This window comes from Schistocerca gregaria, chromosome 6, assembly GCF_023897955.1.
Source record: "Schistocerca gregaria isolate iqSchGreg1 chromosome 6, iqSchGreg1.2, whole genome shotgun sequence".
Classification (NCBI taxonomy): domain Eukaryota; kingdom Metazoa; phylum Arthropoda; class Insecta; order Orthoptera; family Acrididae; genus Schistocerca; species Schistocerca gregaria.
In genome coordinates, this window is record NC_064925.1 from 180,374,878 (window position 1) to 180,399,371 (window position 24,494).

A 24,494-nucleotide genomic window follows, 5' to 3' on the forward strand; every position below is an offset into this window, starting at 1 on the left:
CCGCGAAAGTTCCATTGGAGGACAGTCAGGAGGAGGAAGAGATGGAGGGGTGTCAACTCGGCGGCCGCCGAGTGACAGCTGGTGTAGAGTCGCTACTTCAGGGCACAGGAGCAGGAGGATCCTACTCTATGGAGTCCACAGAACCATCGGCTTGGTTGTGCGGTCGGTCTGTGGAGTCCAATGCAGAAAAAACAGTTGGTGGTGCGCACTGGCGAGACAGACGGCGGCCGGGTTAAGGTAGCACGTGGTGACAGCGCCGAACGGGATCTTCGAGTTGGTGAAGGAGAAGACCGTTCGCCTTTAGCGGACTTCATCAAGCCGGTTAGAGGAAGACTCGGATGTTGTTTGGCTGGAGGGTTGGAGGAAGCCTTCACGAGAATACTCCTTCTGTCCATTCCTGCCTACTGGTTTTGTAGTCGGTGGCTTCACCCATTGTTGCACAGCTGGACGGGGGGGAGGGGGGGGGGGGTGGCAATGATACCTGCTACCTTGACAATCAAGAACAGAACTGTAGGTGCCTGACGGGAGAATACAGGGTCTGTGACTAGCCACTAACTTGCGAGCTACTGGGTAAGGCACTTTTTGTTTTACCCGAATCTCTTTGACACCCCGATGGTTTAGATACATGGGACAATCCCGAGAGGAGGCAGCATGGCCACCGTTGCAGTTGACATAGTGGGGAGAAGGAGGCGGAAAATCACCCCTGTGTGCATCCCTGCCACAGGTTACACATTTGGCTAGGAGTCAACAAGATGTTCTAATGTAGTTAAAACGATGACATTGGTAGCAGCGCATTGGATTCAGAATCTACGCCCGGACTGTAATGATTTCATAGCCTGATTTGAGCTTGAATGGCAGCACCACCCTGTCAAAGGTAAGGTAAAGAATGCGAGTGGGCCTAAGGAAGAACCCACCTTGCTCGTTACACGATGAACGGCAATGACACCCTGATCAGAGAAGTAAGATTGTATTTCGGCCTTGGTTAGACTGTCAAGCAGCCTGGTGTAAATTACACCACGGGAAGATTCAAAGTTCTGTGGGCCTCGATACGAACAGGGTAGCCTTGGAGAAGCAGGTCAGCAAGCAGATGTTGTGTTTGAGAATCAGAAGCCGTCTCTAAAAGCGAAGTGACATTCTGTAAACGAGAGCAGAATTTCATAGTGCCAGCATTTGCACCAACGTCTTTCTGAATAATAAACGGATTGACAGTGGCGAAGAATTGATCTTATTCAGTACATGAGACCACAAGGAACTGTGGTGACGCGGGAAGGGTCTTTGAATCAGTAACCTCATTACGTTTACGTTTTGTAGACGTCGACTGGGAAGATGTGTGACTCATTGCAAGAAAATCCCCCAGGATTGCCAGTGTCTCTGATGGCGCGCTCCTTCCAATTGAGGGCTCCCTTAACAAGGGGGCACACCAGCCTTAGGTGATTGTTCACGCCTCCCGAACATCTAACAGAGGGATCAGTCGGCAATATGGGAAGGTTGCAGCGCAGGCAGTCATCCCACAGTGGGCCTGGCCTGTACCAGGTGCGAACCCTACCTGTCGACCTGGGGTTGGGAATTACGCGTTACCCAGTCACGACTTATGCGTCAGACTCGTGGGCCTGCCTTCAGGAGCACACAAGGAGGAAGAAGAAAACTGTGGATCCTCAAACGCCGAAGCGGAGGAACGAGAGGACATGGAAAACAAAAAAGTAAAAGGGAGTCAAAAACATAGGAGAGACAGTTCGTACGTCAGCGACAGAATGCAGAACATTCCCAATAAATCCCCAGACATGTTCCACAAGGGGAGAAAAAAAATAGCAAGAGGGTAGACATGCAGCACAGAAGGGAAAAATGCTGCAAAGGCTGGGGCCCCGTGGTAGCCAATCATGAACACGGCAAAGAGTGGCGAGCCCCTTAGGGGTACTCAATCTGTGTCACCTGTATTGCGTCATTTAGCCATCTGTGTGGTAAAGAAGGAAAGAATGATTCGAGATAGTTGGCTGTAAGGCAGAGCAGCTATCGCCGCGCAATCGGCTACTGCTTTCTCATTGCGCATGTAATGATCTATTCCTCACAGTGTATGAGAGCTATGTCTCAAGAACATCTGTATTCAGAAAGAGGCGAACATTAATCACGACCCGGAGCACTTTCTTACCTGATATTGGACATAAAATGCTTGGATGTATACAGATGACTCTAAAAGGAAGGCTGACTTGGGCTACGCTTCTTCAGCCCCTCTAGCGACACATGCCAAATGTTTGCACCGCCACCTCAACCGTCTGTCTACATGGCGGATTTACCGGCACTCAGGTAGGCTATTTATTGAAGCATGCAAGCTTTACGGGCCCCCAACTACAACATCAAGCGATTGATAAACAGATTAGCAGTCAAGTCTTACGTGTCTTGGAGACCATAACAGACTGGCGGACATTGGGAATTTACTGTGGATAAAAGGGCACCAAGACACTCTCCATAATGAAACTGTTGACCGCCTCGCTAAGAGAGCATTATAGAAGAACAGTTCACGCAACAGCAATCCCTTACACAGATTTCAACTCGTCGATCGAGGAAGCTGCTTATCACGGCTGGAATAGTGAACAACACGCATCCCAGCACTCTAATGGCGGTCATCTGGCGGCCGTACAACGGTACCTCTCTTTTAAGCTGTGGTTCCCCTCGGTGAAGCTTAGTATACATCATCTGATCTGTAATTCGCATGAGGCTGTGACACGAATATGACGCCACCCATCTACACCGATTGAAGATCATCGCTTCAAGATATGTGATCAGGAGACAGCGGCAGTAGCGGATATGAACCAAATAGTCTACTGACGTCTACCAAGTACTCAACCTACAGGCAGTCTTGCACAACACATTGTTGCAAGGGGCTGCCCGTTCCCTATACGTGAAACTACTTTTATCACCGTTCGATATATAAAGGTATGCCATCCTTAGGCCATATTTGTATACATACGTGGTGGAATCCAAAATTTTCGGGGCTGGTGCTGTCATTTGGAACGTAGGAGTACTAGAGCTTTGCACCGGCAGGTAGCGAGAGCTGCATATCTAACGAGTCAGTGTGCGGAGTGGCATTCAGCTGGGAGGACATGTTGCGTGTCCACAGTGATTTCCGTAATACTCTGTGTTTGGTGCTTTTACGATGGATCCGCGAACAGAAGAGCGTGTGTTGAAGTGCGCACGGACCTTCGTCAGACCGCATCTGAATGATCCAACCTACTTGTCACGGGTTCTCACCAGCGACGAGAGCTGGATCTACGGTTATGAGCCACAGACAAAGCAACAATCGTCCCAGTGGAAGAGCTCGGGCTCTCCAAGACCCAAAAAAGTGAGACAGGTGAAGATCAAAGTGAAAGCATGATCATCTTTTTCTTTGATACCAAGGGAATTGTGCACAAAGAATTCGTCCCACCCAACCAAACAGTGAATTCCGCGTACTACTGTGACGTTTTGCGACGGCTCCGTGGAAACGTGCGGCGACGACGGCCCGAACCTTGGCGTCAAGGGAACTGGCTGCTGCATCACGACAACGCGCCCTGTCACACGTCCTTGCTCCCCAGGAAATTTTTGGTAAGAAACAAAATGGCGGTTGTAGCCCAGCCACCGTACTCGTCAGATTTGGCACCTTGAGACTTCGCGCTATTCCCAAAACTGAAACTCAAGTTGAAAGGCTGTCGGATCGACACTCTAGAGAGGATTCAAGAAGCATCGCTGGCGGTGATAAACACCCTCGAAGAAGAGGACTTCCAGAAAACATTTGACCAGTAGCAGAAGCGTGGGACCAGTGTGTACGTACAGATGGGAAGTAATTCGAGGGTGATTGTGACCATTAGTCCAAAGGTAAGGTTTTCAACAGATGGCAGCACCAGTCCCGAAAATTTTGGATAGCACCTGGTGCTTCCATGTGACAAAACTTCTTGATGCGTCAATGGTGCTTTAGGTTACGTGTATAGATACATATATAGTAAGTTCTTCATACAGTCTTAGCTGCTGCATGAACACAAGCAGTCAGTACTGGAACATAACAGCGCGGAATTTTCGACAGCACTCACACAACAAGGAAATTTCACAATATGGGGAATAAAAACTGAAATTTCATTAAAAAAAATGTATCTGAACGTGAACAACCGTCTGATGATGAACCTGTCGGTAACGGCGCTGTTTAAGTAAATAAACATTAGTATAAACAGTGGCTGGTTGCTGTTACCTGCTCTGCAAAAATCAGCCTGTATTTTGTACACAGCCGAGGGCTCAGAATGTCAGTTTTTGACAAAATAGCGTATAGGTATTGGTTGCTCGCCAACTGTTTAAACGGCGCTGGTATCCAGCTTTGACCTACAAGTTGTGTGGATCTTATCCTGCTATGAAACCAGGCCGGTTCGAAAACTTGGACGTTTGTTTGTGTTTTTACTTTGCATGAAGAACGACTGTTTGTAAACTATGCCGTCGTCCACCCTTCATTTACAAGTTACTACGGATGTCAGTTTCCTCTGTAGCTGACCCTGTTCGAAGCCTGCATCGTAATTTTGTCGTTTTGAAATTTATATAACTAACGTCTCGCTGTACTTCACAGTATTATCATTGTTCTAGTGTGATAACTGCAACAATGTTAACTTTACATTGTTGTTACTACTGCTGGCTGTTAGGTGTTCGTATTTTAGTGTTTTTATTTTAAGTTAAGAATTTGTTTGCTCATTAAACTCTTTCTATTGTTCTGTTGTGGAAATTACAATTATGTTAATATGGATCTTTTGTAACAACTTGTCACCTGTACGATCTTTACTTCCCAGTGCGAAGAAACACTGCATTTGGTAATAATGTGTATCTGTAAAGTACACTATCTGATTAAAAAATGTGGACAGGTATTAGTGGACATTAATATGGAATGTGTCCAACCATCACATATTTGATTGCTTGAACTGTGCTGGGAACACTTTCAGTGAGGTGTTGGAATGTCTGTGGAGGAATGGCAGCTCACTCTCTTTTAAAGACCCGAAAAAAAGGAATGTAGGAATATGTCCATGGGTCTGGAGCGAAGTCGCCCTTCTACCTCACTTTGAAAGAGTGCTACTCGGTTTATTTGAGACTCTAGGGAGGGCACTCCATTTCAGGAGAGTTACTGCCCATAAACCGTTCCGTCGCATTTGAAGCTTTATCACAGGATACATGGTCATTCTGATATGATTATCGTTCCGACACGTTACTCTAGTGTTCACGGTACATCATGTGGCGAAAACATGTTCGTATTCTCCCGTTTTTAGAGTTTTCTTGAGTGCAATAAGAAAGCCACACATTAACTACGAGAAATACTCCCGTATCGTAACATCCGCTACTCCGTACTTCACTGTGGACATTACACATGATGGTAGGTAACATTCTCAATGCATTCACCAACTCATACCTTTTCATCGGATTACGCAGGGTACGACGTGATCCATCTCTGCAAAGCACTAGTTTACAGTAATCCACTGTCCTGTGGTCCTTTACGCCATCTCAAGCTCCGATTAGTATTGGCTATAGAAATTTTATAAAGAGTTGCTTGACCACTGTACGTCATTCCTTTTAGCGCCCCACCCACAGTTATTGTGCTAGCAGGACTGCTGGTAGGATTTTGGAACTTAGGAGTGCTGCCTTCAGCTGACTCCATGCGACTTTTTACAACTACCATCCGCAATGCTCGATCGTCCCTGCCCGGCACTGCATCAAGTCTGCCTGGCATTCATAGGAAAACTGGTCTCTCATACACTACTGGCCATTGAAATTGCTACACCACTACGATGACGTGCTACAGAAGCGACATTTAATCGACAGGAAGAAGATGCTGTGATATGCAAATGATTAGCTTTTCAGAGCATTCACACAAGGTTGGCACCGGTGGCGACACCTACAACGCGCTGACATGAGTAAAGTTCCCTACCGATTTCTCATACACAAACAGCAGTTGAACGGCGTTGCCTGGTGAAACGTTGTTGTGATGCCTTGTGTAGGGAGGAGAAATGCGTACCATCACGTTTCCGACTTTGATAAATGTCGGATTGTAGCCTATCGCGATTACGTTTTATAGTATCGCGACATTGCTGCTCGCGTTGGTCGAGATAAAATAACTGTTAGCAGAATATGGAATCGTTGGGATCAGGAGGGTAATAAGGAACGCCATGCTGGTTCCCAACGGCCTCGTATTACTAGCAGTCGAGATGACAGGCATCTTATCCGCATGGCTGTAACGGATCGTGCAGCCACGTCTCGATCCCCGAGTCAACAGATGGAGAAGTTTGCAAGACAAAAACCATCTGCACGAACAGTTCGACGATGTTTGCATCAGCATGGACTATCAGCTCGGATACCATGGCTGCGGTTACCCTAGATGCTGCATCACAGACAGGAGCGCCTGCGATGGTGTACTCAACGACGAACCTGGGTGCACGAATGGCTAAACGTCATTTTTTAGGATGAATATAGGTTCTGTTTACAGCATTACGACGGTCGCATCTGTGTTTGGCGACATCGCGGTGAACGTACTTTGGAAGCGTGTATTCGTCATCGCCATACTGGCGTATCACCCGGCGTGATGGTATGGGGTACCATTGGTTATACGTCTCGGTCACCTCTTGTTCGCACTGACGGCACTTTAAACAGTGGACATTACATTTCAGATGTGTTACGACCCTTGGCTCTACCCTTCATTCAATCCTTGCGAAACCCTACATTTCAGCAGGATAATGCACGACCGCATGTTGCAGGTCCTGTACGGACGTTTTTGGATACAGAAAATGTTCGGCGCAGTCCTCGAAAGCACATTCTCCAGATCTCTCACCAACTGAAAATGTCTGGTCAATGGTTTCCGAGCAATTGTCTCGTCACAATACGCCAGTCGCTACTCTTGATGAACTGTGGTATAGTGTTGAAGTTGCATGGGCAGCTGTACCTGTACACGCCATCCAAGCTCTGTTGGACTCAATGCCCAGGAGTATTAAGGCCGTTATTACGGCCAGGGGTGGTTATTTTGGGTACTGATGCGTCAGGATCTATGACCCAAATTACGTGAAAAAGTAATCAGATATCAGTTGTAGTATAATATATTTGTCCAAAGAATATCCGTTTATCATCTGCATTTCTCAGTGGTATAGCAATTTTAATGGCCAGTAGTGTATATATGTATCTACAATCATAACCGGTTTGCACGCACTTGCGGAATACGACATTTTGTAAATTTGCATGGTTTGGAAAATGGGTTCAGGTAACCCGTAATAAGTCATCAATTAAATAAAACAAACTGAATCTTGCATCTTTGGCTGTTCTCTACAGCAAACATCAGAACAGTCGATTTGGGAAATTTTAGAACGGTTCAAATTTTCCGAAGGGATGTGTTACTCAGGTAATATCAAAAGACTAGACTACGTTCGATGTCAGTGAGCTCTCCTTCCCGACCCATTCCGCTGTTCCTGCCTCTCTACTGACAACACAACACTCTCTGCCTCGTGTGGTACTGGCGGGTCTACACCTCTTATGACATCTAGAGGTCAGTTCCGCATTTCGTAAGTGTGTCCAGATACTTTTGACCATAGTATGTATACGTGTGTCGTGTGGTATCATGTTTGTGTCGAATGATGACAAAGGAGCGAGGGAAGAACTCCCGTGCCACCACATACGCTGCTCGAGTAGTACGAAGGAGGCTTCTCGGCTTAGCGCCACTGTCTGACAATCGGATCAAGATCAGCTGTGTGACATGCACTCAATACGTTAGTGCGGTGGTGAGGTTTCAAATTGGGGGACTGGCATAACCTATCGTGATCATTAATTTTATGCCACCCTACTACCTTGAAAACGTTAAACCTACATCATGCATCTGCTCCATCCGAGTTTTGAAGCGACAGACGCCATTATTTATATTGCCACATTTAGCTGTTTTGTACTATAAATTGCTGTAGGCAGTTTCAAAGGAAATGGCGCACTGAAGATTTATTACAATCACGCCACCCCTATCATTAAATAACAGTTAATGATGTATCATGGATATAAGCTTTGAAATACGAAAACATAAGACAGTATGCATGGGCTTTCAGTGTACCGTAATGGGTAACGTTCAACAAATGTTCAAATGAGTGTGAAATCTTATGGGACTTTACTCTCAACCTCATCAGTCTCTAAGCTTACACACTACTTAACCTAAATTATCCCAAGGACAAACACACACACCCCTCATGCCCGAGGGAGGACTCGAACCTCCGCCGGGACCAGCCGCACAGTCCATGACTGCTGCGAATTGGAAACGTCAGGGATTGTAATGGCGCATGTAGTATGTTCGCTGGCTCGCGTCCCGCTATGTGGAAATAATTTTTGTTTTTCATCTTAACACTGTTAACACATTCTGAGACTTTCATCATGTATCATCATCATCATCATCATCTCCTTCCTCGGATTAGGTTGTATGGCCAGCTGTTCTGGTCTCTGACAACAGTCCATCTCTAATGGTGTTTATTTAATTTCTCTATTTCCAGTGGGTCGATAGTTTATTACCTTCTTTGACAATCAGTTTTCTGTCAACATAATCCATTTCATTCTATTCTCTTCTATCTTGTCATTAACTGAAAAGATTTGTAAGTCTGTTCTTATTGTTTCATTCCTTATTTTATTTATTTTATTACAGCCTCTTATATATTCCTGAATTTCACATTTGCTGCCTGTGCATGTGACTTTTCTTGTTTTGTTAACGTCCATAATTCAGAACCATACACAAGAGTAGGTGCAGCCGTAAGTAATAGAATTTCTTTTATGATTCTTTTCTTGTTTTTCTTCCCAAAGTTAATCCAATTGTTCCAAAGATAGCTTGATATCTATTAAACTCCTTATTCTATTCTTCGTCATAGTTGAAACTAATATCACATCCTAGGTAATTGAAATGGAATACTTGTTCTAAAATTTTGCCATTTGTTATTATTTTCGATCTAACTTGATTCTTTCCTTTGAAAGCTATTATCTTTGTGTTATTTGAAGATATACTTAAGTTGTAATACACAGGGTTCTTTATAAACTACCTTCTGCTTCTTACGTAATTATCTAATCATCAGCATATAAAAGAGTATTTAGTGGTAACATGGATCCTATTTTAATTGTTAACTGTATTTCATCTTTCCAATTCATAACTACATCGTCAATATGTAAGTTAAATAAAATGGGTGAAAGTCTGCACCATTTTCGAACATCTTGATTCACTTAACTTCCGTGGGATATTTTCGAACCTGGGCTTAAAAAGATTTCTGTATTTACAAACGTACTCTTTATGGTATTAGTAAGGTGTTTAGGAAAACCTTTTATGTCCACTATTTTCCATAAGTGAGATCTTTTTAGCTTACCAAACGCTTACTCATAATCAGTAAATGCTAAATACGCTAGTAAACATGACAGGAAAGTCAATAAGAAAGTAAGGGGCAATTATAGCGAAGGAAGAAAGAAAGGTCGGGCTTAACGTCCCGTAAACATATAGAGGAATAAGCTTACTAAATGCAAGACATAATTTATTGCAAAATTCTTAATTAAATATCACTATCTGTCGCTGAAGCAATAAGACCAGAAGCACACTAAGGCTTCAGAAACGGACGTTCGTGTAAGGCTGATATATTTATGATACGACAAATTATTGGTAGACTTCGGGAATGGCGCTTAGAAATTTGACACTTTCTTACGCCTGTAATAAAAACATGTTCTCTAATACGTAATACACTCCTGGAAATGGAAAAAAGAACACATTGAAACCGGTGTGTCAGACCCACCATACTTGCTCCGGACACTGCGAGAGGGCTGTACAAGCAATGATCACACGCACGGCACAGCGGACACACCAGGAACCGCGGTGTTGGCCGTCGAATGGCGCTAGCTGCGCAGCATTTGTGCACCGCCGCCGTCAGTGTCAGCCAGTTTGCCGTGGCATACGGAGCTCCATCGCAGTCTTTAACACTGGTAGCATGCCGCGACAGGGTGGACGTGAACCGTATGTGCAGTTGACGGACTTTGAGCGAGGGCGTATAGTGGGCATGCGGGAGGCCGGGTGGACGTACCGCCGAATTGCTCAACACGTGGGGCATGAGGTCTCCACAGTACATCGAAGTTGTCGCCAGTGGTCGGCGGAAGGTGCACGTGCCCGTCGACCTGGGAACGGACAGCAGCGACGCACGGATGCACGCCAAGACCGTAGGATCCTACGCAGTGCCGTAGGGGACCGCACCGCCACTTCCCAGCAAATTAGGGACACTGTTGCTCCTGGGGTATCGGCGAGGACCATTCGCAACCGTCTCCATGAAGCTGGGCTACGGTCCCGCACACCGTTAGGCCGTCTTCCGCTCACGCCCCAACATCGTGCAGCCCGCCTCCAGTGGTGTCGCGACAGGCGTGAATGGAGGGACGAATGGAGACGTGTCGTCTTCAGCGATGAGAGTCGCTTCTGCCTTGGTGCCAATGATGGTCGTATGCGTGTTTGGCGCCTTGCAGGTGAGCGCCACAATCAGGACTGCATACGACCGAGGCACACAGGGCCAACACCCGGCATCATGGTATGGGGAGCGATCTCCTACACTGGCAGTACACCTCTGGTGATCGTCGAGGGGACACTGAATAGTGCACGGTGCATCCAAACCGTCATCGAATCCATCGTTCTACCATTCCTAGACCGGCAAGGGAACTTGCTGTTCCAACACGACAATGCATGTCCGCATGTTTCCCGTGCCACCCAACGTGCTCTAGAAGGTGTAAGTCAACTACCCTGGCCAGCAAGATCTCCGGATCTGTCCCCCATTGAGCATGTTTGGGACTGCATGAAGCGTCGTCTCACGCGGTCTGCATGTCCAGCACGAACGCTGGTCCAACTGAGGCGCCAGGTGGAAATGGCATGGCAAGCCGTTCCACAGGACTACATCCAGCATCTCTACGATCGTCTCCATGGGAGGACAGCAGCCTGTATTGCTGCGAAAGGTGAATATACACTGTACTAGTGCCGACATTGTGCATGCTCTGTTGCCTGTGTGTATGTGCCTGTGGTTCTGTCAGTGTGATCATGTGATGTATCTGACCCCAGGAATGTGTCAATAAAGTTTCTCCTTCCTGGGACAATGAATTCACGGTGTTCTTATTTCAATTTCCAGGGAGTGTAGTTATTATTTATGTCTGTAACTGATTAGGAAACGAAGAGAGAAATAAATATTAGGCTGTTTATTCTCGAATATGTGGCGTTGTTAGACAAGAACCTAAGAGTATAGCTTAAAATAATGTGACTGTAAAGAGCAGGGCTGACGTTTATAATTCCTAGCTTGTCACAAATTTTTGGCTGCTTCTTTTCGTATGTGTGGTCAGGCAGAAGCCGAAGGGGACAGCTCTGTTGCCACAAATATTTAAGTGTCTGAGAAGAGGATGGGAGATAGGGCTCTACGTATGCACAAGGCGAGGTGCTTCATATCTCACTTCCCTTTGCAGCTGTAGCGTGTTTTACCTCTAACGTATTTTGGGTGTCCTACCCTTTTTGGACCGATAGTGACGGTTAACATTTCTAGCACCGCCAGGATACGAACAGGCTACTTTCCGAGTCTAGATTCACGTCACAGATTCGCGGCAGCGACCTTGGCAGGGGAGTCTGGGGGGTACTCACGTATGACGGCGAGCTCCCTCTCGTCGGAGCGCTTGGTGTAGATGGGCGCTTGCGTGGACACCTCGCACGAGTAGAGGCCGGACGCCTCGAACCGCATGTCGCGCAGCCACAGGTGGTTCTCGTCGCTCACGTTGCGCTGAAACAGACAGGCCGCCCTTCGTCCGTCAGCAGCCAGACTCAAGCTTCACAGACATCTCAAAGAGTAAATGATTATTTACTTGAATAAGTACTACTTGATTGCTTGTTTCCTACAACAAAGGAAAAGTACACTAGTTCTTTACTGTGGCCGACAGCCATTACTGTAGTGTGCCAAACTTTCCGACGTACTGAGTACCTGGACAGCTGAGTGACATTACCTCAGTTTGTGTTGTTTTTAGGGTTCCGTATCTCAGCCCGAGAAGAACGTAACACTACTGATATCATTTTGTTTTCTGTCTATCTGTCTGTCCGACTGTTAAGAGTGCTGTTTCTCAGGAAAAGGTAGAAGAATCAAGTTGATATTTATGTGGTCTATTTTCTCCTGGTGATATAGGACATCTAAGTTCGTAAATTAATCTGGTCAAAAGATAGTGCCACGTTTCATTTTTTGATACTCGTAGCACTAACTCATAAAAACCTTTAGGGTACTTACCGTCGACCTAGAACGATAAGATTTGGCAGAAACGAAGGGTTCACAGTACAAGTAAAGGAAAAGTTCCGAAAATTGTTAATTTGTTATAATACCACACGAAAAAAGATATTTTATTGTCATTCGTCTCTTTCCCCGGCGGTGCAAAAAATTTAAGGTTTTAGATTGAAACGAAGAAAAGATACCGCCATTTATGTCATATTTTGTCTGTGATTAAAGCTTAATCAGCATTGAGGTTAGGCAATCAGGCCGTTGCGCCGTCAAATTCAAACCGTCCGCCAGAGCGGTGTCGCCAAATATGTTTTTCGTTTGGTTTCCTAAACACGAACAAAAGAGACATACAAGAATTGGACATGAGCCGAAGACTGGGCAGTCTCATGCGGTGCCTTCTACGCTATGAGAACAAATGACATTAAAGCCTACTTTACACGTTGACATTGGGTTTATCCACTCGTTGCATGGAATGAGTTGTACACAAGTGGTTTCATATATGTCTGTAGACGAGGCGACACCAGTATGCACTTCAGTTTCGTCGTTTTGTGGGTCCCTGAGTCGTGTCTGGAATGAAAGTTTTGGCAGCTGCACGTCGCACCCTTAGAATATCACCAGAACTGTTCACGTTTCTTCTAAATAGAGTTAATTGTACGATAAGAAATAAAGGTACTGCATGTAATGCGTGAAGCACTGACACCAGAACTTATATTACATATCATATTGCGTGCATTACAATCGAGAACACTCGGCATGCTATAAGATACGGTTTTAGTTGGTGATAACGCTTTTTCTTTAACACCAATAATTATTTACATTAATAGTAATCATTATTAACAGTAGCAACAATAATTATTTTCAGCACGCTGCATTAAGAATAGAATGGTTTGCAAACTACTCTCTTGAAGATAGATCTGTACATTGGCAATATTTCAAAATTCTAACATATGTGAAAGGGGAGCAGTGCAGCGATGCTTTAAATAGATGAATATTGAATAAAGAATGCAGCTTCTTGAAAACAAAGAGTTGGTGAACTCGAACAATGGGATTTTAGTATTGTAGACGAGAGCATTGGAACAGCTAGAACTACACTTGCTTGTATTTTTGTTAATTCAATTGTATAAGTGCTCCTAACTCAATAAGCATTTGCCCTGCAGCTCAGATAGTGTCAAACTATCTACGTTATGATCGCACATGACGGTCTCAGCGACAGCAATATGTTACTTATTTTTGTAATCAGCGTCACTGAAATCCCACAAACACCTTTGCAAAGCATAGATATCCAAAAAACGCATTATGCTCCGTTCCGCACTTCACATTTCAGTTTGTCGACACTCTAAGAAAACACATAACCTCAAAACTCATACAACTAGTGTCGCCAAAGTTGGAATACGCCGAAAGTGTTTAGTTTCACCAAAGAGTTGCGCAAACGCGCGGCGCGCATGCGCAGTGGCCGGTGGCGCAGTTGCCTGCAGCCTAGTGTCGTCGTGTAAACTAGGCTTAATTTTATCTGGCGGGTGACTTGAATTTGTGCGCAAAACTGTCCGAGTGGCCATCTTCAGTGCTAATTCACTCGGAAACAGAACAACGTAACGAATTTATTCTTAAAAATTATTTCTAGCACAACATGACCTACAGTGCCCTTTCAGTGTTTCCATATTGTTTCTGACCGCCTTGTGTATATATATAATTTTATATGGAACCCTCAGTAACTGAGTCGTAAACGCTTTTATCCGGATTTTTGTAGGAATGCCTTTTATGTATTAGGGTCAAAGTAGTAAGTGAAACTACTTAACAGTTTTCATTTTATTGCATGTCCCCGTGCGAGAGCAGGGGGTAACAGCGCCATTAACATCTTTTGTAACGAGTCTGGTCGGCACCGTTCGCAGAAAACTGATGAACCGTGCAGTGCACAGGAGATGCAGCTGTACTGGTCTACTTCGCTGATAGTTAATTATTTTACATTGTTAAAAGAGAGTAAGAAATCAGTTCCTTTATACGAATGAAAATTTTGACGTTGTAAACTAGTCTATGGTTACGAGTCTATGTTTATCTGTCGGATTGCATAGTCTCTTTTATCTAAGCAGCTGTTTACCCTATTGAAAGTATTACATTAAACTGCTATGGCAGATCGTTCTGTGTACAATAACATGTGAACAGTATAATATAGGTGACTCACAAGGATTTTACTCTACACTGTGAGTGCAAGAAATATTTGATGTCATTTACAAGTTTACTAGAAGAAAAGTTGGGGGTCTATTAAGGAACATCTCTGGAGACTTTATTTTACGGAAACTAAAAAGACCAGGCAAATAGTTTTACAGTGAATAAAGCAATTTTAACCGAAGATAGAAAGTGAAGAGCGCAAGTTTTACGTTATCTGTCTATTTTATGAAGACACAGACAAAGTCTGTACTCGGTAATAGAATTAAGTGATTACACGTCAGATGTAACAAATATTTGATCCATGGAATTTCTTTGGAGCAACAGAATCAAGGAATCACTATACGTTTCCATATCCGCATAAAAATCAACAAGCCGAAAAGAAAATTTTTGACGGCAATAAGTTTTCTCCTTATATTACAAAGGAAAAACTTGTGATGACGTGTGAACAGAATATGTCGCAAGCATACATATGAAGAAAAGTTAGAGGGAAAACATTCCTAAATAGCGAACATTCCGAACCAGTCTAGTGAGCATGACGAGGGTTTCATTTGCCCATCTATTGCTACTGCATTGCGACAGTACTTTATTCCAAACTATGAAGTAAGAGTGTCCGAGTTATAAAAACTGGTACATTATCATATATATATGCAACTTCTCAAAATCATTGAAAAATATGTTAATGACTTGCAACTATGGAGATACGTTTTACGACAACACCAACATGGCTAAACTACAAATCAACAATAAATTGGCCCAGAGTGCTGTAGTTAGAGTAACTTGCAATCGCTGTGCGAAGATGTATGTCGCTCAGTCAGGCAGCGCTGTGACAGTTAAGTTATCGAAACACGAGAGAAGCTGGAGACTAGAAAAAGTAGATTTAACATTTGCATAACACCTTTTCACAGAAAACCTCCCATTCGAAGTAAATTGTGCTGTTTTACATACAGTTACGAAAACATAGAGATGACGCAATTACTTAAATTACTTATACGCCACGCGAATGTTACAACACAGTAGCACATTTTCATCAAAATTTTCATGTTTTATAATTTAATACCTTCTGGTGACTGACTGAAAATTGGTAACATTTTTCTTTAGAAACACTTGATGTTTGTCGTTGAATTTATTTTCCCTATCTGTATCATTAATATACTTGTAACTCTCACTTTGTGCAAAAAATGGTTCAAATGGCTCTGAGCACTATGGGACTTAACATCTGAGGTCATCAGTCCCCTGGAACTTAGAACTACTTAAACCTAAAGAACCTAAGGACATCATACACATCCATGCCCGAGGCAGCATTCGAACCAGCGACCGTAGCAGTCGCGCGGTTCCGGAATGAAGCGCTTAGAACCGCTCGGCCACCGGGGCCGGCTCTCACTTCGTCTTATGTGGCTGTAACATCCTCTTGTCACTTATCGATGGTCTAAGAAGCTGAAAGACGAATCAAGTTAATATAAATATTATTTACGAACCATAACGGGAGAGTTTCGTTTTGAATACTACAGCCTAATTGTGTCACAGATCGGGTTCTGAATTATAGATATGCTGGATCAGCGCTAATACTAGTTATAAAAATGGCGCATGATGCTCTTTACAAGAATGAGGGTATCACAGGTATTTTCTTAGATCTGTGGAGGCGTTTTGATACTCTGGGGCAAAAAAGTCTACTGTGTAAGGTAGATTTTTTTGGAATAAGACACTTAGTAACTGACTGGTTCCAATCGTACATAGTAGATGGAGTACACACAGAGGTAACACAATCCTGAAATACAGTTAAACTTAAACTAAATACTTATCGGAAACAAAATACGTTAATGAAATTGCAGAATAAATTTTCGCAGCTATACATATTTGTCGGTATATAATGACCAGTGACCTTCATTTCTAAGACATTAACATATTTACAGTTTGTCGATTGCTGTTTTATTATCTCAAATTACTCGTTTCGGGCTGTGCAGCCTATCATCATTATCAAAGTTGCAGAGCAACCAGTCGTAACGGAGAGACTATCAGTTTTATTGCCCTACACTCAGTAGGTACGGTAAGGTGAGATTCGACACTTCACATATGCCCACCGCCGTAGTGATAATTTGGCGGATTTTCCGTCTTACTAGCTACGTGCGCAGGCATCGAAGCCAGAGCCGCGGAAACTGAGGTGTGAGGATGGAGCGAAGAGGATGGCAGTGAGTCGGTTGGTGGCCAGCAGCCACGTAAGTTAGCAGGGAGCTGGTTCGCCGTTGAGATGGCCTGTTTGAATGAACAAAGTTCGACGAAGGGTGTGGAGGAGCAACTGTGGACATCATAGATCGGGTTGGCTAAATGGTTCAAATGGCTCTGAGCACTATGGGACTTAACATCTATTGTCATCAGTACCCTAGAACGTAGAACTACTTAGACCTAACTAACCTAAGGACATCACACAACACCCAGCCATCACGAGGCAGAGAAAATCCCTGATCCCAGATCGGGATGGCAACCGGTCTCTTCGCTTGGTGGTGAGTGAGGACGGCAAACCCAGCAAGATATGCCGACAAGTGGGGTCGGTCACTAAAGCTGAGGCAGAGCACATAAAGTGTAGTTTAGTGGCTTGTAGAAATTCTGTTGCAGTTGGCTGTTTTGAGTTGTGAGTGATGAGTACAGCGTACAGTGAGGAGAGAGAATGTATGCTTTGAGTGCAACGGCGGTGTCATCAACACAGTATAGGTTCGTGGAGGCATGTTCCGTCTGTGCCACTAACTGAAGGCAGTTTGTTTATTGCCGTACGCGTTTCGCTTCCTTTATTTCTGAAGCATCTTCAGTGGCTTGTAATACATGTTTCTTTTTATACGTATAATAAACATGTTATGTGGCTGTTATAATATTTTGCTGTGTTACATTTTGTCGTGTTTTTCTCTAGTTTTTTTAGGCTAGCATCAACTTCAGTAGAACAAAAGTTGATGCTAGAAAGTTGATTATAACTTAAAAAAAAGAGAAAAACACGAAAAATGTAACATAGCAACATATTATAACAGCCACATAACATGTTTATTATATGTATAAAAAGAAACATGTATTACAAGCCACTGAAGATGCTTCAGAAATAAAAGAAGCGAAACGCGTACGGCAATAAACAAACTGGCTTCAGTTAGTTGCATAGACGGAAATACGTCCACGAACCTATACTGTGTCGATAGTAGAACAAAAGTTGTTGCTGCAGAAGTTGATTATAACCTAAAGAAAAGAAAGCAAGAGAAAAACAAGAAAAAATGTAACATTAATTGCATAGACGGCACATATTTCCACGAATTTTAAAGCTACTAAGGAAAGACAGAAAAAAGAAAAAAAAATAGCAGTAGTGTCTGCATATTTTTTCTTCAGATGCGCTGCCGTGTGTTCACGTCTCTCGAAACAAGACTTCTGTGAATTATTTTTCTTACTATTCAGAGGGTGTCGTCTATATTGTATATACTTGTGGAATTCAATAAATAATGCACCGCCTGTTTTTCTCATAGCAGGTCGGTCTTGTTCAGGATTCCAGCAAACCATATTATTCTCTACTCATTTGGCCATAATAACCTATTTTTCAACACAATCTTCGTTCACTGAGACGGCGTTACGCCATCCTATTGCGAGGGACTGTATGCCCGCATGGTACTACACTACCAGTCGACGTAGGAGCCAACATTTTGGTGCATCATGAATAACCTCACCATGACCCATGTAAAGATTCGCGCGGAGTGCGTCCCTCATTGGGCCAAACATATAGAAGTCGGAAGGTCTGATATCCGGGCTGTAGGATGAATGAGGAGAAACAGTGCAGTGAAGTCTTGTGAGCTCCTCTCGGGCGTGCAGTGTCAGGCCTTGCACTGTCGCCGAGGAGGAGAGGTTCGTTTGCATTTTTGTGGCGACGAACACGCTGAAGCAATTCCTTCAATTTCTCAGTGTAGCACAATAATCTTAAGAGCTGATCGTTGCATCCTATGGGGGGATATAAAACAGAATAACCCACTAAGAGACCCAGAAAACAGATGCCTTTGCTTTAATGGCTGAGGGTGAGGCTTTGAGCTTTTTCCTTGGACGAAAGGTGGTGTGGCGCCAGTCCATGGATTTCCGTTTCGTTTCCAGTTCGAAGTGATGAGCCCATGTTTCATCGCCTGTCGCGACGTTCGACAAAAAATTGTCATGTTAAATCTCGTAACGAGCCAGCAGTTCCGGGCAGATGGTCCTTCGCTGCTCTTCATAGTCTTCTCTTAGCTAGCTCACACCTTTGAGTACGACTGTCTCAGAACTACCAAGAGAGATCTCCAGTCGAGCAGCAAGGTGTTTGATTGTGATCCGTTGATCACAATAAATGACAGTGCACTCACGTTCCAACACTTCAGAAGTCACAGCTGTGTGTCGCCGACTGGCACGCGGGAGATAAGGCAGTTCTGCACGCCCCGTTTTGTGATGATGACAGTGGCCTCGCACAACGACTTGTCGTGCTTTTGTTCACTGTCAGGTGTCAGTTGACATTCTGCAAGCTCCTATCAATAAATGCGATGCTCTGGTTTCTGTGGAAAGAAACGCATCTCTCTGCTCGGAACGTACCTCCGTGACAGACGCCATTTTAAGGGCTACGTATAGCACCGCTACGTATGAGAACTTCATGAAACTACAGAGGCTGAAGCGGGAATACTACATGGTGTTCCACAACAAATCCGCATTTCTTCAACAGAAATTGGCCGATAAAAAATTTATTTCGTTACTTACTGAACGCCACTTGTACATTTAAGCAGACTAATTGTGTGATTACTGTCCCCCATGGTATAGGAAGATGTTTCGCAGTTTTGAAATTAGCTGTTGTGGTGAATATTGGTGAAGGTACTAAGCGGAGGCAGAGGCCGATATTATTATTCATTTCTTGTACTGTATGAAGCTGATGTCAGATTCTAAAGTATAAGGGCCGAAAGTGAGAATTTAGTGTTTTCAGTACTTGTTCTAATTTAGAGGTGATAAATTTTATCTATCTGTTCTGTTATAAAGTAGTCCAAACTTGAATGCTTTTGGGTTAAGAGTTCGATTATTTCGATAAGTAATTTTGTTTTTATTGGTGCCCTTTGGTGTCACTTGAGTTGTAGCTAATATTATACTGTTTTGTGATCTTGTTTAATGTATTTTGATTATTTTGTACCCAGATTACTGAAAATGGAGAGCTGGACAATATACCGTTGGGCTGCCATTATTGTTTAGTTTTCGATGTTGATATTTTGTTGTCGAAGATATTTATATCTTGGAAAATCTTGGTTTGGTAAAATAACTCCAGTCTCGCACAACCCCCAGGCCCAACCCTACGTCACCGACACACTACACTACATTACTGCGATTTACGTTTTTAACTCTAGGTTACACATGATTACATGTGTTATGGCCTTTTTCATATTAAAATCGAGCGGTTGTCTATGGGAATTGTAGATGGGCTATCTATGGACATAGATATAGACAGCAGCAATACAGAATTGTCAGAAACAGCCTGAAAAACTGATAAGGGTATAGCAGGATAGGCTGCGTTCAGAAATAATTGTTAACAAGAAAATTCGATACATTACACCGTTTTCGAGTTAATTAACATTGAAGTTAACCAATGAGGAAATTGCGTGAGCAAATCTCAGAGGTGCGCCATATGCAGTTGGTGTCAACTATTCTCATAGTCTCGATGATAGAGCACGAGACTGCTCAATCTTTGGTTCGCGTTCGATCCTTTCTGTTGTCCAATGTCCGCTTTTTGTATTGCTGTCTTATTCGGTTGCAGGAAAATAATAAAAAAAAGTACACGTTTGGCGACACAGTCTCTGCCGGACTGCTTGAATTTACTCGCTGTCTTCAGTGCTAATTAACTCGGAACGGCGCAACGTATCGAATTTTCTTGTTAAGTATTTCCCCAGCGCATCCTACCTGCAACACAGTTAAAAACTTATCAGACTGAAAACCCTGTATAAACAGTCCAGAGGCTTCGTCGCCTTGTTCCTCGATACTTGCTAAGTATGGCTGACCTTGTTGGGATCATGGCTTATGCAATCTTATCGATGGGTAGAGAACGTAATCCAAAGAGGAGATCTTGGAGGAAACAAGAAATGTTTCTGTAAGGACCACGTTCCGACTGTAATTTAGTCTCGTATTTGAATTTAGAAGACAGCATGTCTTTCCAAAACTTCATCCCTTTCACCCCATGTGACTTTGAAGAACTGTTTAAGACTTTAGGCGGAAAAATAAAGGAAATAGAAAATATATTTAGGGAAATCATTCCAGCTCCTCTGAGACTGACAGTGACACTGCGTTATCGGCCATGTGGAGAATCGTTCACCAACCTGATGTTCACGTTTAGCATCTCGAAGCAAGTTGACCACAGATTGTTCGTAAAATGTTTGAGTCTATGATACAAAATGCTGAAGAGATTCGTGAGGATATGTGCAAATAATCATAAACTGATAACAGAAAAAGATTTATATTTATGAAATAACACATAAACGGAGTACGAAAAACGTGGAAATGAAAAATGTCATTTTCTTATGGCACCAACTATACAGGCCGAATCGCCTAAAATCTGCACTGCAGATATTCCGGAAACGGAAAGTGCTATTGGCTCTGAGCACTATGGGACTTAACATCGATGGTCATCAGTCCCCTAGAACTTAGAGCTACTTAAACCTAACTAACCTAAGGACATCACATAACACCCAGCCATCACGAGGCAGAGAAAATCCCTGACCCCTCCGGGAATCGAACCCGGGACCCCGGGCGTGGGAAGCGAGAACGCAACCGCACGACCACGAGATGCGGGCACAAAGTGCTATTGATGTGCGGTTTTTACAGAATGGAGTAGTTAGTGGTTGCTATTGTAAGCCAATCAACAGATTGTAATAACAATTAGGAAGTGTGTTTTGTGCAGACATAAGCTTTTTTAAATGTAACAATGCCTGTTGACATTAACAGACTATAAATAGGGTAAATTAGAATGTCAGTGGCGTTTGTTGCAGGATTCCAGTGTGAGATATAGTATTTTTGAAAGAGTTCACATCGACACTTGTACAATACCTGTTATAGCATACACTACAGAACAACACAACTACATACTACACTAGTAACGTGGATTCTGACAAGTAACGAGACAATTGACTATCACAGATTGTATTCAGAATTGAGGGAGGAGAAGGAGGTTAGAGTTTAACATCTTCTCGACAGCGAGGTCTTTAGGGATGGAGCAGAAACTCGGAAGGTTACCGGCCGTGCCCTTTTCGAAGGAACAATCACAAAATTTGTCTGGAGCAATTCAGGGAACTCACGGAGAACCTAAAACTGGATGGCCGCAATGAGATCGGAACAATGTTCCTTCTGAATGCGAGTCCAGTGTGCTAACCTCTGCAACACATCTCTCGGTGTCTCCAAAATATCCACGGGCAGCGGCACTACATACTTCCAGTCTGATACGGAACGACAGCTGCGCACGTGGTAGCATTTCAGCGGAAATGTCAGAGCAGGCATCAGTAATACATCGTTGCCTATCATCGGGTGTAGACAGCGTCTTTCAGCTTTCCCCAAAGAAGTAAGTCTGCTGGGGTCAAATCTGTGGAATGGGCCGACCAAAGCGCAGGTTCTCTGCGTCAACTCCGACGTTTTGGAAACAGTTTGTGAAAACATGCTGTGGTACATCTTGCTCTGTCGGTTGGACAGCCGTCATGTTGGTACCAAGGGTTCCTCCTAGTTTTCAGAGAAACGTTTTCTAGCATCCGTACTGAATGGTGCTTTGGGAGGCTGCGATATTTGATCGCGTTCATTGTTCCGTCTGTGAAATACAGGGCGATCACCTGAGGGTTCACTATATCAGACCACATGCTTACACTTCATGGACGTTGACGTTATACCTGACAAAGCCAACGGAAATTGTCAACAGACCAGTAGTATGTGTTTTGGCGGTTTACCTGGCGTTGAGTGTTAAATGTGGTTTCATCACTGAAGGAGACGCACGATACGTCTGGAGCACCGTGTCTTAATGCCCACGTGCTGAAGTTAACACGATTGCCATAATCGTTTCCATGCAGCTCTCGACGGAGGTAAATGTGATAGGGATTGAACCTATGTCGATGGAGAATGCGTAGAACAGTTGCCTGAGTCACGTCGCTTCCTCATGCGATTACGCGGGAACTAACATGCGGTCATCTCTTATTGCCTTCTGTTATGTTGTCTAGGTGTTACATTACGATTTTCACATAACAGGCTGATAATAATTTTCAGGATGGTTGGCATCTTTTGGGATAACTTGCCGCATACACCGTACATGCGTACTTCCTACTCTCCGTCCACCATGAGCACGTCTTCCACTTTTAAAGGATCATCGGCACGCGAAAGCGATAATATAATTTGTTCGCGCTGTCAAAGACAGGACATGAAGCGCTATCTATAAACAATATGTAGTTGCGGTGAAAAAACAGCAAATGTTTTAATATTGTACTTCAGCTTTTTCTCCTCTCACTGTGCTTGGAGTGGTGAGGTAATGCGTTTCTGTACGGACGCATTTTGTCATTGCTCCCTAACTCCAGATATTGTGTTAGATACGGAACATAGGCAGATTTAAAGAGTATCATCGACGTATTTATTTATATTAATATACTGCCGAGCAACAATTATTATTTATATGTGTATATTCATAATTTATGTACATATGTGATTTCTTGAATATATATTTTATTAATCCATATATCTTTTTTATTTTAGTAGTTTTAACAAGCGGCTGTGACATGGTAGAGGTTTGTGTGCAATCTGATAGAAAATTATTAAGTCCTGGCATGAAAGAACCATAAGTCAATCTTCACAACAATTTTACTGCAAGATGTCCGATTTTTGACACGCATATGCAAAGATACTTAGCAAACGCACGATCTCAGCCACCAATGCCATTGTATTCTAATCCTCACACGTATAAGCAAAGCCGGCCGGAGTGGCCGGGCGGTTCTAGGCGCTACAGTCTGGAACCGAGTGACCTCTACGGACGCAGGTTTGAATCCTGCTTCGGGAATGGATGTATGTGGTGTCCTTAGGTTAGTTAGCTTTAATTAGTTCTAAGTTCTAGGCTACTGATGACCTCAGAAGTTAAGTCGCTTAGCGCTCAGAGCCATTTGAACGTATAAGCAAATTATTAATTTTATTATTTACACACCCTCGACGTACTGCTTCGATTGCCACACACTGACTAGCAAGTCACATTGCTGTCAAGGAACATGTAAGCACATAGTAAGAAAATGAGCGTACCTAGCAACTACGCATGTACTATGGTACGAACAAGTGTCGGTGTGGAAACTTTGCGCGCTAGGATATCTCGTAAATGACTCGCACCAGACTCCAGCAACAAACACCATTGACGTTCTAATTTACCATACTTTCAGTTTGTTAATGTCAATAGGCATGGTTATATTTAAAAAATCTATGTTGGCACGAAAAATTCACTTTCTAAGTATGATCGCAATCTGTTTACTGCCTAACAAATCAGCCCCAGACTACAGTCTATTCTGTAAAATCTCACATCGGTATCACTTTCCATTTTCATAATGTTTACAGTGCGAAGTTCAGGTGATTCATCTGGTAGACAATTAATTATTAAAGAATCAAGTGAAAAGAGGCTTACAAACTCCTTAAGATTACTGCAGGTCAATAAGAATGTTTAAGTAGTTCTAATTGTCAGAGACACTATGATCAACGTTTTCACGTTTTCCTTCAGACGCCGGTGAGGAAGCACAGCTGAAATAACTTCCTGACCTGTTGGACGCGCTAATCGTGCAGGACGAGGACGTTGCCGTAGGGCGAAGGCGTGTAACTTCCAACAGTCCCGATTCCCAAATGAAATAAGGCGTAGTGTATGTTGAGCTGATCAAGACATGTCTCCAATTTTAGTCATTTGCAATTCCTTAGGCTATCTACTACTGATTCACCAAACAATGTATATTCATCTATAGATGAGCCAATCAATTTCACACACCGTACTGCTTCCTGGATAGGGGCCACATATTTTTTTCCTTGACTTCAAGATTTTTATGCACTGTTTTACGATGC

The 24,494-nt window shown here is 43.5% G+C and overlaps 1 protein-coding gene across 1 annotated transcript in view; it reads right to left on the minus strand.

The window, feature by feature from the left end:
* Positions 1–24,494, minus strand: part of LOC126278790 (uncharacterized) — a 669,740-nt gene that overhangs the window by 156,197 nt on the left and 489,049 nt on the right. Inside the window, exon 3 of the mRNA XM_049979067.1 lies at positions 11,645–11,780. Coding sequence (XP_049835024.1) covers positions 11,645–11,780 — 136 coding nt within the window. The remainder of the gene's footprint in view (positions 1–11,644; positions 11,781–24,494) is intronic.